The 16,060-nt window shown below is 34.3% G+C and overlaps 1 protein-coding gene across 1 annotated transcript in view; it reads right to left on the bottom strand.

Moving 5' to 3' along the window:
- Nucleotides 1–7,790: 7,790 nt before the first annotated feature.
- The window catches only part of SCAMP1 (secretory carrier membrane protein 1), a 103,791-nt gene continuing 95,521 nt past the window's right edge, over nt 7,791–16,060 (bottom strand). The window contains exon 9 of the mRNA XM_037530678.2: nt 7,791–8,282. Within this exon, the coding sequence (XP_037386575.1) occupies nt 8,118–8,282 (165 nt within the window). The 3' untranslated portion in view covers nt 7,791–8,117. The remainder of the gene's footprint in view (nt 8,283–16,060) is intronic.

The raw sequence follows: 16,060 nt of genomic DNA, 5'->3' as shown, positions 1-16,060 counted from the left end.
CCATCCCTACTTTAAGTTAGCTTTTGCTTCAAAATAACTGTATTTTTTCCTTGGAGAAGCATCATACAATAACTGGGGTACAGGTCAGAGGCGCGGGAGGGTGAGAGAATGCACCAGAGACAGAACGGGAGCAGAATAGGCAGACGGACCGAAGACACTGCTGAGGGGAGCAGCGGGCCAGACAGGAGAGGTCTGCCGTACCATGTGGGTTTCTCCCTGGCTGGCCAGGAATTAAAGCTGCACTGCAGAGGCTGCGGACAGCTTCACAGCGTGGCGCTCAACCCGCTGCGCCAGCAGGGGAGGCCCTTTCTCATAAACTCTCATCTTCATATCCCATTAAGTACTTATCTGATCCAATACACAAGAATGGCTATTTCTTCTGATCTAGAGCCTGTGACAGCTGAAAATACATTTATGCTTTAGTTTCTAAACATTTCCTGGATAACTGCCAGGTCTCTAATAGAAAATTAAAAGCTGATGCAAGTATCGAATCACTTAAGAAAAAGTTTTCAAAACAAATTATGGTCTGAATAATTCAACCAAAGTTGGAAAATTTCAGTTACCTTTCTCAAATGTTGATCACAGAATAAAAGGATCTTGGCTTTAAATTTCAGCAGAGGCTATGAAACTCTGATGTGTGCTTCCCATTTCATCCTTAGTTTTTCTTAGCTATTTTGTTACTGGATCAATTTTCTATGAGTGATCTTCCTGAAACACACTGCATTCAACATATTCCTACCTATCCTTAAAGTCTGCTTACTACAAAACCCAGTCTTGACTATCCAGGACATTTCTTTTAGGTGGTTTATTTCAGTAGTTTCTGAAAATTCAGCATTTTTTTTTCAACTTAGACACTAAAGGATAAGGGTATCAAAGCAAACTTGTAGCCTACTCTTCAAAGCTGCAAAAACCAGTAATTGTCTATTCCATAGCCCCTCTCAGCTGCTTAGTCATTTGGGGGGAGCCATTCTACTGCTGCCCTGCTACTATCTTCCATTGCAGTTTCCTCCTCACCCTGAAAGAGTTCTGCAAATTAAGTCTAAGACTCAAACTGCTCATTTTGATTAGGTATACAGGATGTAGATAAAAGCATAAATAAGTAAAGAGGAAGTAGTAAAACCAAATGGGAAAGAAAACGCAATCAAATGACTACATATTAGCAGCTCTTTGGCTTTTATAGCCAAACATCCAAAATAATCTAACACCTACAGAGAAGCAGCCGCAGTATATTTGGGAGAAACCACTATAATCTATTCTCAAGACAAGAAAAATCTGAATAAAGGCAGTGAGAGTGAAAACAATCAATACAACGAATCAGAGATACGTGGAGAGAAAGAATGGACAGCTTGGTGATCAGAAATGTCCAGGATGCCTCCAAAATATTTAGTTTGGGCACTGGGTAGGAGATTATGCCAGCAAGAGGGGGAGAGACAGTGAAAGCAGATGCCAATGGAGAAGTCCAGTGTACAGCTAGGAATATACATGGAGAAAAGACTAGGTTGAAGAGAGACACAGGAATCATCATTACATTTGACCAGTTTATAATTATTGTGCCTTTCTATGTGCAGGTACTGTGCTAAGCACTTCATATAATTCACTTAATCATCAAATTCCTTTGAGTGGAAACTATTATTCTCATTTATAGATAAGTTAACTTCTACTTACCTGAGTTTAAGTAATGTGCCCTGGGTTAAAAAGCTAGTAAGTGGTAAAACCAAATGTCAAATACAGGTTTAACACTAAAGTCAACATTCTCAAGGAGCTATATACTCTTTCCTTCTGCCTAGAATGTATAGGGTGAAAAGAAAGTTAGTACACACCCATGGGGAATACTGACATCTTTGCACAATAAATTTTTAAGATAACTTCTAAGTACAACTTACAGAATAAGATGACAGCTAATGAGAATACTGCTCTTCCCTTCAGAGAAAAACCTGGTAATTTCTCATACTTTTGAAGATAACACCATATGTCCCAATTTGCTCAATCCTGAAAACATACTACAAGTTTATTAGGTATATAGCCATGATAAAACAAATGATAATTTGACAATTTGTACTATTTTAATATAATCTCTCATCCAGGGTAAGCAGCTATTCTAATTACAAACAATGTATATTTCTTCATAAGTAAAACTGTCTTCAACCTAAGTTTCTCCAAATACACACAAATGAAAAAGAACATTTAATATGTTATTGCTGCTGAACAGCAGGCAGCAGGTACTCACCCACTTGTGGTAGAGGCAGGCCTTGAAATGGAGATTTCAAAAATATAGGCAGTCTTTTTTTTCTTGGCCATTGATATTTTTACCTAGTATCCACTGTCTCTAAAGGATGGATATGAATTACTAGAAACACGAAAGGATGAAAAGGAAACAGAATTGGAGGGAGGGATCACTAAGTGGCAGAAGCAGCCCCATACTTGGCAGGAATCAAGCTATTCCAGCCACCCCTCCCCAACCCTTCACTACCATTCACTGTGGCTGGGGTAATTTCCCAGTTCTCTATAATATGGGGCAACTAATAGAAATCGTAACATAGATGTGATGTGAGGATTAAATGCTATATGTAAAGCATTTAGTATTTAGTTTCTGGTATATAATACTCTATAGAGTATTAAAAAAGAATCTTCTGTGCCTAGAGTAACATCAGTTAGACATGAGCTTAAAAATTAGGAGTTTTAACTAACTGTCAAGAGTAACTAAACCTGTTGTCAAAGAGGCTCGATGGATGGGCTACCTGACATCACCATTTCTTTTTCTATGTCCTTCATCCTACTTCTCTCTGCAGATCTACTTCACTCTTCATTCTCATTGCAGACCAGATTTCTTCATGGCTCCTTCCTCAGGACTTCCTCCTCGTGGCAGACAAAATGACTACCCCATATATTCCAATTCTGAAACAATACCACTGTAAACAAATCTACGTTCAGAATTAAAGTTTAATGCCCCAAGCATGAGTCCACGATGGTAGGATGACATTCAGTACCAACGTGGTGTGTTCAGGGCCCAAAGAAATGGGGCTCGTGGGACATAAACATTCCTAAGAGATCTATTGCAAGCATGTAGAGAACATCTGATTTTTTTTAATTTTAGGAAAAAAGTTGTCTTCCTAGAAAAATTATTAAAAACAAAAATTTAATAGTAATTTATGGTCTTAAATTATGAGCAACTTTAATAATCTTGCTGATAAATATTTTCTATAATTTTTATTGACATTTTTATAAATTAAGGAAGTAAATTTTTTTTCATTTTACAAAGTAAACTATCAGGCATTCTATGTGAAGGAAAAACAACTAAGTGAACTCACATTTTCCTTAACCCTATAAAATATGTGTGCATAGAAGAACAGTAGAAAATACAATAAAACATTATAACTGGTATCCCTAGATAATAGAATTAAAGATTATTTTTATTTTTCTCACTTATTTCCAGTTTTTAATTGTTCTGCAACAGCTATATATTACTTTCATACTAGAAAAAAATTTAGTTTGAGAGATGTGTATGTCCACTGGGCTCAGTTTTCTTTAGGAGACCAGCAGTTGTACAAACCACTATGATCACTAGGTAAGTGACAGTGATATTTGGCAGTCTTTGTTCTAGCACCAAAACACCTGAAGAATACTATACACTGTCAGCGGTAACAACTACTCCACAACCATGAGTTATCTTGGAAATCATTAACCTGAAAATATTAAAGGAGTATAAGAGTAATTCTAGGACTACATCTATAGGCTAAAAACAACTGAAGGGTCAGAAAATAAAACTTGGGCAATATAATTCTACAAATTCAACTTATTTAAATGTAGACAAGATAACAGAATAATCCTATACAACATAAGAAACACCAGGTAGACAGGATTAACTCTTCTCTGTCCCTATAAAAGATGACATGAGTATTAATAACAAGAGGGTTTTAGCTACCCCATCAGCCAAGCCATGCCCGGAAGGAACGAACTGAAAATCTATCAAGATTTAGATAAATATAAAATGTAACACTCACTGGGTTGCTACTTGGTGGCGCCCATATTCCTTGCTATTTGAAAAAAACGAACATTGCTAATGAGAATTCTGTAAGATGAGGGCTTTGTCTTACCAAAACCATAAACTTGAATTGTAAGTAAGAAATCCACGGGAAAGTTAACAGCAGGAAAAAGTTTCTCCATATTTTCCTAGAATCTTCAAAACAAAATAGCTCCATCTATCTAGGATGGATTCATGCCAAGGCCTGGTATAGAAAATGCCTATAGATTTCCTTCTAGCATTTTATGTCCTGTAATAAAGTTATAACATGAGGGCTAAAAATACCCATTCAAATGCCTGCAGTTTTATAAGATGTACCCTAAAATTCTAAACATTTCACTTTCCATAATATATGACAATTCACATACAACTTTTCAAGTATTTAAAGTGACTGTAGCATTTTAAAGTATTCTACTCTGAATAAATTTATACTATAGTACTTGAAAATGCTATCAAAGAAGGAATTTTTTATTTTTTAACCATCTCAATCTGTTTAACATTAACCTCTTTTATTTCACCTCTAAGGTCTTAATCACACAGAATCAACAAATTCCTCTATAAACATTTTTCTTAAGGAAACAATGGAAAGAGATTCAGTGAAATGGCATATGACAGGCACAGTAATATTAACCTATAAGCACAAAAAATGAAAACAGTATGTCTAATCAACAGTCTAAACATAGATTTTACCAATGAAGACATAAAATTATATGCTAATGTCAGTGTTTTCAGAAAAAATACTGCAACAACTGAAAACCTTATGCTATTGCAAATGATTACAGAAAACAGATATAAACTTAACATAAATCCATTCTAAAACGGAAATCATACATTATCGTGAATAATTTACAGAATAAAATACGTCCAATGAAAATCCAAACTCAATTTTTTCAGTTAATACCCAGAAAATAAAAAACACTGCTTCCATTTTAACATGTATTCCTCAAAAATAAGATTCACCATGAACAATATTTTAAGTTAAACTTCAAATCTTCTTTAGATAACCAACAATACACAAGGAAGTACTTTCATCAGCACATGAAACTGCAACAGGTAGTGAGGTTAGGAAACAGTAGGAGTTCAATCAAACCAATTCAATGCAATACCAGTTCAGAGGCATCCATTTGAATTCATAGGAAATATCTGAATCACAAAATCCAAGTTTTTCATTTTTAATCTAACTTCCAGATAGTCTGTGTGGTTGGACCTTAAAGTGGTTAACATATTCAATGAGTTAGAACCTCATGTTCCTTTAATTACAAAAAAGAAAAGGTCTAATGCAACAGAATTATTCTCATTTTATGTTGCTGAAAGCTTTTAACTAAGCTGTTTATATTTGGCACATGATTAAATTATACAGATTATTTTAAAAAAATCGAATGTGGTATTTCTACATACATTAAACTCTCAGCAAAATTTCTGCCTCTGAAGTACCAATACAGTGTTTAAAATTATACAAACAAACATCCATTAAAGAGCATTTTATTTTATGACACTCTGTTAATACAATAAATATACAAAACTTTCAAACCACTGAAAACATGCAACATTAGCGGGACAGATGGAGGGCATTTATATAGTACCAAGACAGTCACCATGACAGCAGCGCAATATTGACAAAATATACAAACTTTGCTAGATAAATAATCCAAGACCCAAATTACAAATCACTAAGCAATGATTTTCCAGTGTTCAAACTGCATTAAAATGTCCACATTTTAACATTGCAAACTGAAAAGTGACATGAATGCCAACAATGTGAAAACCACCTTATGGCTGTGATACTGGGTAATTTTACTATTTAAAAAAAAAAAAAAAGGAACATGCCAATTTTTTGCTGAGAAAAAATGTGACTATTTACTGATTATTGTTATTAGAGAAGTAAAGATAATCAAACTGTAAGCACTGCCATTGTTTTAATGCATCTGTTTTTTAAAAAGCATTATTTTGTAGTTAATACCCAGAAAATAAAACTCTCATAAACTTGTATTAACCCAAATAACTGCATTTTAAAACATTTCCCCATCGACATATGCAAAGGTATCACAGGTGAAATTATTCTTTGCTATTTAACAATGCTACCTTTCTATAAGTAAAAGGAAATGATCTTATTAGAAAGAAAAATATTTCAGTATTTTTTAACTCTCTGATAGGTATTTTATTTGTAGTTTAGAGAAAAAAAGACAAGAAATAAATTAATGGTGGGCATGTAATTATTTTTGTACTTTGTGGTAAATGTTCTGAATATCTGTAAAATCTACACTCAGTAAAGCACAATGATCAACAGACTTTCAGTAAGATTATAGACTCTGTAAAACATGAACTGTCTTAATTGCTTGAGGAAGTAAGTGGATCTTATCATGGACCAGAAATAGTCATAAAAAGTTTTAAATTCATACTCTGGATCCTATTTTCTTCAGAATATAAAAAAAGAAATATCTTCCAAGTAAGTATCTTCCAAATATCTTTCAATATCTTCCAAATATCTTACCTCAATAAAGTACCAAATAAATCAAATGTAAACACCATCAGGATGGATCTACATTACCTAGTATCACATAAAGCTTCATTCAAAATAGTGAAGAGTCACCATATCACCCCTAGCACTTAAACTCTTGATTTAAGAAGAATGACAGTGATTTTAACCATTTATGCCCATCTGATTTTTTTAAGGATTTGAGTTTCAAATAATGTATTGCAACAGACTATCCCTTTTTAAAATCAAATTGAATAAATCACTACCTATCTGCAATCTTAAATGAGATAAATACTCCCAAAACACAGTAGCATGACTTTACAAAAGTCTTTCATTATTTTAGTTAGTATTAAAAATGATTCAAAGTTTCAACCCAAATACACTTATAAGAATGAATTCCTGTGCTACATAGTAACAAATTCAATGTATAACGAAAATGAGGTGAGTGCATTCAACTCTATTTGTATTTTCTTGTTTGGTTCAAGTTAAATGTTTTATTTTGCTACTGCTGAAAAATTTTAATGTATTCAGTCTGTCTTAAAAATTGAAAGACTGAGATGCATTAGGGATTCAAGTTATGTCAAATGCCAGAGTCTATTTTTAATGCCACTAAAGATGAGAGATAAAGAAAAATCCCTTAAACACTGTATGTTCTTTTTGGAGAAGGAGTTAGGCTAAACTTTAATACCTCTGTTAAAAATTACATACACTCTAATAAAAGAGCTGCCAAACACAATCTCAATTCAATTAAAAAGAGTAGCCACAAGAATATACCAAAGTTTCCATACAGTAACATTTTACTATGATGTGAATACTGAAAAATTAAAAAACAGGTATCATCACTACATTCTATTCCATTGATTTACTACTTTTTCTTTTGGATAATGCACTGCATATTACATTCTATTGTAACCCAATAAAATTTTATTTGAAAGTAACTATTACAGAAAATCATTTCTAGGATTCTATAAACAACTCCCCAATACTACATCTATAAGCAGTGCAGAACCCAAAATACTAATTTTAAGAAACGTGCAAGATCAGAGATTGATATCAAAATATCAACCACTCTAAAAAGAAAATAGAAAGAAGATAAAATTTACATTATCTACTACGAAATGCACACAGGTTTCACTGGTGACTGAACTGCTAAAAAGCGAGCCAATTTAAAAATCTGTAAGTCTCTGATAGCCTATTTCTTTCAGTATAAATAGGGAAAAAGGAATGAAGCATCATGTTACTGCTCCCACGTGTAACCCTTAAGTCTAATATTCTTGAAAGAATGACTGCAGCTAGTACTAAAAGCATTTTTAATCGTAAGTACCATATGAATATCAGTGTACCAACACTGAAATAATCTGATAAACAATCATCCCCCAAAAAATATGGAGAATATTTATTTAGCATGTAATTTTTTTTCTGCAAGGGGCACTGAAATATTAAGAAACTGTTAGGTAAATAAGACAAGGAATTTTTTTCTGGTTTTAGCCCATGCACAAGTGAATAGGAAATATACATGCTGTGTGTATTGTGTGTTTTGAACATAAAAATATTTATAGAATACAGTAACTGGAGAGAAACATATAGTCAAAAGGTAACAGTGTATTACTTGAAGATTTTCTAAATTTGGTTACCCTTGAAAGCATTCTGAGCTGCACTAGTTGCTGCAGTTGAAGCTGCATTTGCAGCTGCAGTCTGGACAGTTTTGTTTGACATCACACCTGTTGCAAACTCTTGTTGGGCCTTCTCAAAACTAGCACCTGTTGTGCGATATAGTCCATGTACCTAAGGGGACATAAGAGAGTTGAAGAAGGTAAGTGGCAATCTATACATTCATTTCCAGCAGCTCTTCAATTAATCTCAACACTCCAACATTACTGAAATAAAAGGACTATTCCTAGTAATTCTAAGATCAAGAACATTAGCCACCATACTAGCACACAATATTGTATTTAAATATTATAAAACAGGTTTTTCCTTTTTATTTCCAGTTGAGAAGACATAATTATACCTATGTCAAACCAAAAATCATTTATTTTTTTTAAAGATTTATTTATTTATTTATTTATACAAGCGCTGAGTACAGTCAGAAGCACGGGAGGGTGAGAGGATTCACGAGAGCCAGAGCGGGGAATAGAACAGGCCGACCAACGAAACACACCGCTAAGGGGAGCAGTGGGCACGGCAGGAGAGGTCTGTCATGCCATGTGGGACCCTCGCTGGTGGCCGGGGATTGAACTGGCACTGCAGAGGCTGCGGGCAGCTTTGCAGCCCAGTGCTCAACTGCTGTGCCACCAGGGGAAGACCAAACCAAAAATAATTTAAAGACCATCACTTAACCAACTACAAAAAGCTAAATTTTCCTCTGTACCTAACTGGTTAATTAGGATATTTCAGCATTATAAAAGGAATGCTATAAACCTAAAAACAGACAATCTGACTTTAATACATTAATTTACTAACCTAGGTAATTCAAAGAGAATAATACCCTATTATCTATGTTTGCTATATATAAGCCAAGGACCCTATTATAATCGGTATCATTTATTATATCAAGCACTATGTCCTTAAACATACTTCTGCTATCCACTCTTCATATCATTTAATTTTTTGTATATGGTCAACTCCTAAAGAATTTATGAAGAAACACTTATGGGATTTTCTCTCTGTACAAATTAATTACTCAAATTTTGTGACTTTTTTTTAAACAAGCAGGACTCAAAAAAACCTCTTCTATTAGCTTACAATTTAAGATGCACAAACTATGGAGCCATCAATACATAACATCAGTCACTCAATTTAATAAAAATTTGAGGAAAAAAATAACAAATTAGGACAAATTTTTATTCTATGTCTACAAACTCAGGAGGAGAGAGGAAGAGACAGAAAAGCATACTTTTAATTCCACTGCAATGTGGTTAGGTCTAAATTAGAATACTGATTGCAATGTAATCAAAGTGGCTTGAGGATGAGAAGCAGTGCACACAAGTCAATCCTTTTCTCAAACCTGGATAGGAAATGGTAATTGTGGAGTAATGAAAAGTAGGATGAGTCAGATTCTCAAGTCAAACGTTGATACTAGGAAATCATTTCAAAAAGATGGAATAGATTGGTTTAGGAGGAAGGGAAATGAATGAGTTAAAATCTAAACATTCATCTATAATTGTTCACTGAATCTCTACTCTTGGCAAGCAGATGAATATTTGGCTTAGAGCTCAATAGAAGAATAAGCTAGAGACATGAACTTGGAAACCACTGGCAGATAAATGGAGCTAATATGCCGACATAAATAAACTATCCTTGGAGAACACAAAGTAGAAAGAGTAGAAAGCCAAGGACCAAAGCCTATTAAGACACCAATACTTAAGAGTTACCCAGAAGCAAGGAATAACTAGGAGAGAAATAGGAAAATCCAAAAACCAGAGATGCCAAAGAAATAAAATTTGTTAAGGAATAAAGAGCTGCCATGGTAAAAGATAAAAATACCAAGACAGGGAAAGGAAATGTCATATAACCATGGATCAAGTGTGAAATGCTTAGGGAGAAAAGGAGTACTGATAAATACGTATACTAGTAAGCCCTAAAATTCTTTTTTCTTCGCTCCATAGCACTATGAAACTACTGAAGTATTGTATTCTTTAATAGTTTTTTTCCTATAGAAAATTAGAAATACAGAAAAATCACTACTCTTATTTTCAAGAAATTTATCTCACAATGAGCACACATGATTAGAGCCTTAAAAATGAAGAATATAGAAATCTAACACACATTCTTTATATACGAAATCCACTCACATTGCAATGTGTGCACAGGTTCACTTGTCTGGATTTTTGACCCCTTTCCTTTAAGTTACATTTGTTCTAGTAAGTTACATTTGTTCTAATTTGCTGTTATTTTTTTAAATTTTGTATTAAATTGACTGCTCATGCTATGTACTCATGGGCTTCCTAGTCTAATTACTTAAAATGTAATTCATAGCCCCACAGAGCAAAGAGGTAAAAAGGTAGAAACAGCACACATTCCTCAACAGTCTGCATCTATATATAGACCCAGAGAGCCACCTAGAGGGAAAAGAGTACAAATGTATTCAGTGGGCAATGCTGAAATACTGTATTAAATCCATTATATACATATGAAAAGTACAATTTCTTTCTTTGGTGTACCAGCAAAATGACAGGTTAATTACAGGGATCAACATCTCCAAATTATTATCATTCCCCTACTATGTTCAAGAGTAGTATCCTGGTTAATGTCAATTCCTTATGAAATCATGGGATTTCGTTTCAAGATAATAGAACTTTAAAAAATAAAATACTAGCTACCTCTTCTACTTATGTGGATTGCATTAACCTAAATACTTAGTTCTAGCAGTATCATATAAAGGTCACTAGATTTGCTATCTACTGAGTCTACTACTTTCTAGCTGGCTGACCCCCACTTAAAACCTCAAAGCTATCTCCCATAAAACATGTGTTGTCCTATCTACCTGTCAGATAGAATGAGAATTATGTAAATGTGTTAGACTAGCAAAACTTTTAATTTTTAAATATTTGCTGAAGTGTCACTGCCAGAATATAGATATAACTCTAGAAAGGAATTCCTACTTCCTTCATGTATCTTCAAAAATGTCTCAGTTTACACTGTGGTGGTATGTGACACACAAAAAAGTATATACTGTGGAAAGTAAATAACTATGGTACTTTATTAAAATGAAGAATCCAAACATATGTTTCTGTTTAAGTTTGTAGAATACCGTATTTCAAGAAATCATACTTTCATTAACGTAAGATCCCTATCATACCAAAGTTACTTTAACCATTTATAAAAGCTGGGAATGTAAAAACAAATGAGTTTAATATAAATTTTTATTATTACTTTGACTTTTAAAAAAGCATGGGTCAGGCCTCCCCGGTGGCGCAGCGGTTGAGCACTGGGTTGCGAAGCTGCCCGCAGCCTCTGTAACACCGGTTCAATCCCCGGCTGTTCCCCAGCCACCGGAGGAGGGTCCCACAAGGCACGCAGACCTCTCCTGCCACCCGCTGCTCCCCTCAGCAGTGTACTTCGGTCCTTCTGCCTGCTCTGCTCCCCGCTCTGGTGAATTCTCTCACCCTTCCACGCTTCTGACTGTACCCAGTGATTGTATTTAAAAAAAAAAAAAAAAGGCATGGGTCTCTAAGCTTAATTTTTTTCAATTGACAATTCCTAGAAGCCCTCTATAAACCCACAGAAGTGGGTGAGACCCTCTGTAACCCACTGATTACCACTCTACTTCCACATTATTAAAATCTCACTCATCCTTACAGTTCTATATCAAATACTGCCCTATCATCTTTCTGCCTAAACATCTTTTCCCCTGTTTGGAGCACCTGCAATACTTTATATATCTTTTAGGGAATGTATATTGTGCTGCTGCTTTTATAGGGTTTACCTACATGTCTCAGACACATGCTTTTAGTCCCTTGAAGGCAAGAGCTAATTTCTACTCACTGTTACACCTCTAAAAGACACAGCATAGTAACTTGTAGAAGCCACCAAATAATTGCTTATTTTTTATTTGCTAGGGATTAACAAATGGTCCAAAAGTATCCTCATTGTCAAAAAAAAGTGTAAGTACAATATTGTTCATATTAGAATGTACCTGTATTACAAAGTAATATACTTAGTTTACAATTCCCTCAGAGGATATATGTTTTCAAAATGAACATGCTATTTCACATCTACTAGGATGGATGTTTCTAATCAGAAAAATGGAAAATAACTAGTGATGGCAAGGGTGTGAAGAAATTAGAACCCTCATACATTGCGAGTGGGCACAATATTGCTGATAGCAAAATACTGGTGGTTCTTAAAAAACTAAACATAGACTTACCATATCATCACCTAGCAATAATATTCCTAGGTATATGCCCAAAAGAATTGATAGTAGAGAGACAACAGATTTTTATATGCCAACATTATAGCAGCATTATTCACACTATCCAAAGTGGAAAAAAAAAAACCAATTTTCCATTAACAGATTATAGTTTTTTTGTTTTTTAATTAATTTATTTATTTATTTATTTATACAAGCACTGGGTACAGTCAGAAGCATGGGAGGGTGAGAGAATTCACCAGAGCCAGAGCGGGGAGCAGAGCAGGCAGAGGGACGAAGTACACTGCTGAGTGGAGCAGCGGGCGGCAGGAGAGGTCTGCGCGCCATGTGGGATCCTCCTCCGGTGGCCGGGGAGCAGCCGGGGATCGAACCAGCGCTGCAGAGGCTGCGGGCAGCTTCGCAACCCAGCGCTCAACCGCTGCGCCACCGGGGAGGCCCTCCATCAACAGATTAATAACAATGTAGTATATACATATAGTCGAATATGATTCAGTTATAAAGAAGAATGAAATTCTGACATATGCTACAACATGGATGAATCTTGAAAACATTATGTGAGGTGAGTTAAGCCAGACACAAAAGAAAAATATTTATGATTTCACAATCTACAATAAAAAATTTCACTGAGTGAAAAATAGATCTCAGGCTATGGGAGTAGGGGGAGAGTTATTGCTTAATGACTGCAGAGTTTCTGTTAGGGATAATGAAAAAGGTTGGGAAATAGTGGTGATGGCTATCCAACTTGAATGCAATTAATGCCACTGAAATGTAAACTTAAAAATTACTTAAATGGCAAATTTTGTGTTATATATATTGCCAAATTTATTTAAAATTAATAATGTAAGATACAAAAACCAGTGAACTGTATATTTTAAATATATGACATGATTCTAACTCAATAAAGCCATTAAAAATATGATTCACTAAACACCTCATGCATTAATATATTTACCTATTTTAACTACTATTCAAATTTTAATTGACACTTATTAAAAGTCTGAGTTGTCAGGTTCTTTGTTAGGAGTTTGAAATTAGAAATAGGCCAAATCTTCAGAAAAGTTGGACAAGTGTTTGTTTTTTTTACCTTCACTCATACATTGCAGAGATAAGTGTACATGTCCTCTCTTTCTTATTCTTTCATTTTCAAATGACATAATGGGTTTGAATGTATTCATTCCATATAGATCACTGTATAGTCCAGTAAACTGTCATTTGACTGTCTTGATAGATTGCCCATAACAGTGCCAATGACATGTACCCTTGTTGCAGGCAGAGATGATAGGCAATACATGTCTTTGTGGGGTTCTCTCTTTAAACCACTTTATTTGTGGCATGATTTGTATGCTAATGCTGTACATATTTAATATATACAACTTGTGTGTTATGAGAAAACTAAACACTTAAGAAACCATCACTGTAATTAAGGCCATAAACTTATCCATTGTCAACTCTCAAAAAAAAATATAGATGATTCAGATGAAACTATGTACAATATTATAAATATATAAAATAATTCAAATTTATCATTTAAAGATGTCTAGGTTAAGAAAATTTACAGTAATTTAGTTCTATCAACACAGGCTTGGGATCTACTAAGTAGGTAGCTTAGTACTATCAGAAACAGATAAAATAAAATTGGGAGCAGAAACAAATTAAAGCAAAAAATAAGGGGTGAACAATAATATTTTCAAACACAATGAGACACTTTTTAATTTAAGAAGACTATTACTTTATATATTAAAAGGACATATTCACAAAGAGTTTACTCTAAAACACTAATTTAACTAATGAATGTGACTTAATTGTCATTACTCTGGATCATATACCCAAATTCTATACTCTCAGACAAAATATTTTCAGAGCAAACATTTAGGCTATCTCTTATTCTAAAACACTTTAAGAAATTTGTTTTCTAAAGAAATGAAAACTTTTTCCTAAAATTCTTCTTGAAATGCAAAAGATTATGAATAACTATTTTATTAATATGGATATGAGTCTATTAAGTTTTAACATTCACAGAATAATTTTTCCAAGCTAAATTCCCAAGGAATACAAATTATGTCTTATCTGTTTGACTCATATTAAGTTATTCTAGTTCTTACATCAATTAAAAGTGGAAATTTTTTTGACTCATTTGTTTATTGTTACTTGACCCATTTATAATACCACTCTCCCTTAGCCTAAACAGATTTTTGGTGTTTTTTTTTTTTTTTTTTTTTGTGGGACCCTCGCTGGCGGCCAGGGAACGAACCAGCGCCGCAGAGGCTGCGGGCAGCCTTGCAGCCCAGCGCTCAACCGCTGCGCCACCAGGGGAGGCCCAGCCTAAACAGTTTTTAACAGAAAGACCTTCACTTACCATTTAGAAATACTCTAAGCAAAAATTTAAGAAATCTATTTTTGGAGGATAAGGATTAACTAGTCCCTTATTTATTAAGAGGTACAACAGGCATATATTCTTGCATGGCAATTATCTGAAATTTGGATTATAAAATGACACTTAAGGAAACAAAGATACCACCATGCTCATACTGGGCGCTTTTTACACCAATGTTAACCTACGCCAATCATGCAACTTCAGAATACCAACAAAATTCTCAACATTGGATTCATTTCCAATGAAATATACATCACAAAGTACATTTAGCTGGGGCTGGAAACACAGAAAAATCTAATGAAAAAATTTTAGAGCCAAAACATTGTGTACAGTTAATTTTTAGAGGGTATTACCAGTTTCTGGACAGCTATAAACTGAGGCTACATAACTCCCCAAAGGATTTTTTTTTTTACAAAGGATTTTCTTATTTTTAAATAAAAAAGCCACTGTTGACCAAGATAAAGCAGGAAAAAAATCACATGTTTTTTTTTTTACTGGATCTCAGTTTCTATAATGGCTGAGAAATCCTTGCAATTATTATGAAAGTTTGCTCAAATTATATTTTAGCTTATATTACCCCAACTTATTATATACCTCATAAAATGATACAACAAAATCATTTCATCTAAATTCTTTATTTCACAGCTAAAGAATACGAGATTCAGAGAAGTTTGGGTACTTGTATAGTACCAACAGTCAGCGAACACATAAAAAGAGATAACTGGCAATTTCTCTAACTGTAAGGTGTTAAAAAAAAAAAAGGGTCAACCAAAAAGTAAATTTCCTTATCAATACTTTCATTTTATTTGGGAAGCACTCATACTTCTTTTGAATGCCCGACCTTCAAGGAACACAACTCTCAAACTTTTCCTTTCATGGGTTAGCTCTTGAATATTGTATACCTGGGGGAATTAGGAGTGCTGCACACAGCACTGTTACAGCTGCAGAATAAACACTTCCTCCACTCTTAGCCTATCATCTGTACCACATATCCTTCTCCCCGACCAACCTCCCATCTCTGTTAAAAATCTCTCCACATTCTTCTCTCTGCAGATTCTTAAGTATGTTCTACTCTAGGTCCTGCCTCGTCAGCCCTATTTTCTAGGTATCAAGAAATTGATACCTCCCAAGTCTAATAATGTAGCCTAATGCTCTTTCCTTCATTACCAACTTATAAATCCAAAACCCTACGGAGTGTGTGCACTTCAATGCTCCACCAACATTTTAAACTCTCCATAAAGTTGAAAACATTTGTGGAGAACAAATCTATTCTTCCTACATTACCAACCATTTGAAAGTATGGGTGTCATCCATGAG

This window comes from Talpa occidentalis, unplaced genomic scaffold (genome assembly GCF_014898055.3).
Source record: "Talpa occidentalis isolate TD23 unplaced genomic scaffold, MPIMG_talOcc4v2.1 talOcc4.6, whole genome shotgun sequence".
In the NCBI taxonomy this organism is placed as follows: domain Eukaryota; kingdom Metazoa; phylum Chordata; class Mammalia; order Eulipotyphla; family Talpidae; genus Talpa; species Talpa occidentalis.
The sequence above is the reverse complement of the archived record's forward strand: the minus strand, read 5'-3'. Positions and strand labels throughout refer to the sequence as shown.